This window comes from Fulmarus glacialis, unplaced genomic scaffold (assembly GCF_000690835.1).
Source record: "Fulmarus glacialis isolate BGI_N327 unplaced genomic scaffold, ASM69083v1 Scaffold50056, whole genome shotgun sequence".
Classification (NCBI taxonomy): Eukaryota; Metazoa; Chordata; class Aves; order Procellariiformes; family Procellariidae; genus Fulmarus; species Fulmarus glacialis.
In genome coordinates, this window is record NW_009217180.1 from 1 (window position 1) to 4,700 (window position 4,700).

Below are 4,700 nucleotides of genomic sequence, written 5' to 3' on the forward strand. Positions count from 1 at the left end.
ATTCTATGATTCTATGATTCTATAATATCATATGAAGAGAGCATTTGCAGATCTTCTCAATCGATTGTTGTTTCCATTCTGGCTTTACCTTTTCTTGTACTTCTTCTCCAACACTTGCAAGAACTTTGATCCCTGACCAGTACGTTAGACTGAGGGAGGGTATTTTATTTTGTAATTTGGATCTAGAGGATTGTCATTTGGATCATGAATACAAAGATATCCGTGGGTGAGTATGATTTCTGATAATTTTTGGATGGCACAAAATTACTAACCTACAATTGGAAAAAGTTTTGTCTTTTTCTGGCAGTGTTTTCTTTAGTTACCATAGATTGTCTAGCTTTCCCTTATAAGTAAGCTGTGTTGAGATGTGTATTTCTGATTAAATTCTATCCATATAAGGGCAGAAACATCCAATCTTTATCAGTATGGGCTATGACTGCCCCCATCCTTTTTAACTGATGTGACTAGGATGGAGAGACAGAAAGAGCATACAGGTGCTCAGGGCTTCAGATTAGTCTCCCTTCCCTGGCAGAAGGGGATAGACAGAGAGCTTCTTTCCTGAACGTTTTGTGTGACCAGGTTTCCTCTTCTCTGATGTTTGGAATTTCTTTTTCAGGCAAAAAGAATCTTTCTGATTGCATTCTTTCCCACCAAAATGAATACTAGCTTTTGCCCTGGCCCTTTTTTTTTTCTCTCTTGTTTAGATTAAGACGAACATATTTGTTTTGTTTTCTTCTGAGATTTTCCTAACTTCCAGTATCAGTCTATCGCTCTGCCACTAACCCATGCCCAGATGCTGCAGTTTTCCTTAAGAATTGACCGCTCTAAGCAGTACAGAATAGGACAACATGATAAGCTCTCTGCCCTTTGACAGACTCTCACTTCAGTCTAAACTATGGCAAATCTGGGGTTACAGTTCAAACTATTTCCTTATGTAGGAGAAACATGCCATCTTCATGTCTGATTCACAAAGCTCAGGCAATACAATATTTTTCCCTTCCTAAGGGCTGAGATTTTTTTGTTGTTTATCTCAGTTAGCAAGTCCCTTACCTTGCCAACCATATGCCTACCTTTTAATGTGAAGTGTCCATTTTAATTTTTTGATCTCTCACAAAATTTAAATTTTTACTCCCCCAAACAGGCATTCCTTTGGAGAGAATTACTTTTTTTTTTTTTAAAGTACATGTAACTGGACTAAATTCCAACATTTATCTTCCTTTTCTTCAGAAGACTCTTACAGTGTCACTTCAGTTTTCTTCTTCAGTTTTTAAGTTTTGTTCTGATTCAGAATGTGGCACCATGGTGTGGAGTTACTGTTTGTAAGATAGTTAAACAAGTCAGAAATGAGACAAAAGACAGTAAAATAGACTGGGGAGGAGCGGAGAGTAAAATGGGTAGCTCATGTTTGCTCAGTACCTGGTGATACATCCAAAATGTTTGTATTACTAAGGCATGAACATATGACTGTCCCAAGTTTTGTTCCTAGATGTGAGGGGTTGCAGCAAAATGAAGGAGACCCCTATCTGGATGAGATCTTGGACATGCTGACTTGCCTTACAACCTGTGGAAAAACTGAACTGAAAGTTTCTGGCAACATTGTACACCCGCAATTACCACACTTTAATTTTGAACGGACACGGTCTTCTGGTACAGTATATATATATGTGGCTATGTAGGCAGGTCATAGAAAAATGAAGCTCTATTCATTACAAGTCTTAAGGTGGAGGAAGGAGTATGAGATGGCATCTTCTGATCTATGTACTTAACGCTGCAGGAGCCTGAATGCTACCTACATCAAACTGAACTGACTGTGTCAGCTGTAGGGTCTGATGCAAGGTTGAGAACATGCCTCCCAATCACATCCCTTGTGTCCGTGACTCCTATTTCCACTCTCAGACATGATTTAACATTATAGTTATGGTGCTTGCAGTCTTAAGTAGCATTGATGTAAAACTGATCTCACCTGGTTTTATCCCACAGGAATGACAGTGAAAAACCTCCAGGCTTTTCAGGTGTTGCAGTCCATTTTCCAGAAAAGTAATGATCAGCACCTGTGTGGAAGAATCTTGGCAGCAATTGGTACCATATGGGCCTGGGACACAGTGAACTTCTTTCTTCTGGAATGGACACTGCAACCTATCAGCCAGTTTACTGACATAATCCATTTCAAACCACACCCAGTCCAAGTCCAGTTCTTCCAACTGGTGGAGTCCATAGTGCTAGACCTGTCCTATGTCCCCCATGAAATTTTGAAGAAGGTTCAGTATTTGATAAAGGAAAACATAGTGCCATTCTGCACTTTAACAGCTCTCCGGTGCCTTCTCAGCATGACCAAGAAGGACCTGTTATTCAGCGACATATTCCGTGACTCTGGGCTCTTAGGCCTACTGCTGGCACTTTTAAGGAAGCAAGCCAAGATCCTGAGGAAGTCAGGTACAACTTAATGTCATTCACAATGACTGTTGAAGTAGGCAGATCAATAGGAATGAATGAATCTCTTTCTACAGTCAATTTATAAATTTTATATATTGAGTAGATAGATTTTGTCTGCAAGCCAACTGGCCTAAGTTTATGACATACTAAGCTGGGTCCTCTCTGAAATCTTAGCTGTTTATCATTCTATTCGCTAGCCTAAACAGTTCTGGGCTATTCTTCACCAGTGTACGATGAATTATTCTGGAGGGTACCATTCAGCCCACACTTTTAAACAGGTCTCAATTTGAGGTTCTCTAGAATGCCAGCTTGAGAGTAGAGGAAGAAAGAGTTTTCCACAGTGCTTAGTTCCTCTGAAAATAACATTTAATCCTGAGGACTGATGATGGAAAGCAGTTTCTTGAATTTTGGCCATATATTACCCACAATTACTACCACCCATTGTCATCTGATATAGTTATCTCCTATTATGAAAACAGGAAGCTAATAGTCCTGGTGTGGTAACTGTGGGGTACAGCTGACTTAGGGGACAGACTCACATATTTAAAAGTTTATAACTGCTATTTTAAAGAAAGAAAAATGCATGATAACATTTTCTGTGCTGTATGAATTGGGAAATGTCTTTAAATTCCAGTGCAATTGTCATTTAGTAAAGGAGGAGGGACCCAAAGTACTAGGTATAATTTCTGATGCAGCAAGCACAATTGAATTGTTTATACACATTTATTCCAAGCAATAGAAGGAATATGAATTGCAGCAGAAGTTCCAAAGTGCAGACATCCATTACCTGCAAGGACAGTTAGATTTGCATTCTTGATATCAGAGAACTAGAGTTTTGTACAAGAGTACTTAGTTAAGGATTGTCAAGATAAATACCAAGGTTCTTGAAAATGTACCTTCTAGTTATGAGCTGGTGCATAGGGGCTTTCTTCTGTCTTTGCATTAATTTCACTGCTTTAGATCACTTGGTGATCTAAATTTTATAGAATGAGTGATTGAATGGCTATGTAATTTGTAAATTTAGACGCACAGATGAAGAGGGATGTGTGAAGCAGTACTTCCTTTTCGTTTCCAGAAATCTAGCCTGCAAACTTCAAGACTTTTAGATCTAAAAATTACCTACCTTACACTGTCTGATCCTGGAAATGTTTGCCTTTGAACATGCAGGGGGTTTCTGCTCTTCACTTTTAGTTTAGGTATTTAAGTGTTCCCTGTTGCTGTAATATTTTACCACTTCATAGCTCATAATCTGTAATGTTCTTTTATTTGTGTGTGTTCCTACCAAGTATCACTGAACAGGTAACTCTACATCAGTTGGGAAGTGGAAACACTGCTATTACCAGTATTGCCTATAGTTCTGCAGGAGATCTGGGCTGCAGAGCATAGAATCAGACCTGTGTTTCCCAATCCCAGACTAGACCCTGATGACTAGACAATGCCCTGTCTGTATTTTTTTGCTCATCTTAGTAATAAGTAATATTTAAAGAAAACTAGAATTTGCTGGAGAACTGGCTTTCCTTTTTGGTTTAATGTATTTTAGCTACAGTTAACCATGTCTTGTATAAATTGTATTATGACTTTTAATATACTGACAGCTGGAACCCCTCTGCCTGGTCTGGAAGAAGGCACTGAGAAGGAATTAAATGCTGTGATGCTGAAGATGGTGGCTGCCCTTACAATGGGGTCTGTGAGGAACACTGGTAAGAAATTACATATGACTGCATTAACTTTGTGATATTTGGTGGTAAATGGCCACGATGCCTCTTAAGGAGCACCAACTGACTTTTGTGCTTCAGTGAGAAGTGGAGAACAAAAGCTAGAAGTGTAGGGATAACAGTATTACACCAAGAAGAAATGTGGCAAAGATATTCTCATCCTGCATAATGAGCCTTATCCCAGTGGTCACCCTGCTTCCCTCATCCATGTGGATACTCCTGAAGTGTTTACATAGAAAACACAAACTTACCTTGTGGAAAACAAAACTGTGTGTGTGTGTTTTGTGTATTGCTTGTTCATCCAGATTTTATTCCATGGTATCTATTTGAAATCTTGATGGGATCAGACGCACGCTGAGTAACACTCATACATTTAGTATTGGCATATCTAAAAGGTGTATGTGTGGGAAATCTTGTGGAACATAGTAATACAGAAGTGAACTCTTCTGAATACTGGAATCTGCTCGCTTAATTCACTCTTGAATCCTAGAATCATCATGTTTGCGGCATCTTAGTGCAAATATATTGTCACAAACTATCAAACAGTCCTCT

At 39.0% G+C, this 4,700-nt stretch overlaps 1 protein-coding gene across 1 annotated transcript; it reads left to right on the forward strand.

The window, feature by feature from the left end:
- Positions 1-1,486: 1,486 nt before the first annotated feature.
- LOC104072146 (WD repeat- and FYVE domain-containing protein 4-like) lies at positions 1,487-4,238 on the forward strand (the record flags this gene model as incomplete). The annotated part of the gene is made up of 3 exons (XM_009579560.1): positions 1,487-1,647; positions 1,981-2,433; positions 4,029-4,238. Coding segments are annotated over 3 exons (754 nt in total), but the record flags the coding sequence as incomplete, so codon positions are not given.
- Positions 4,239-4,700: the final 462 nt, after the last annotated feature.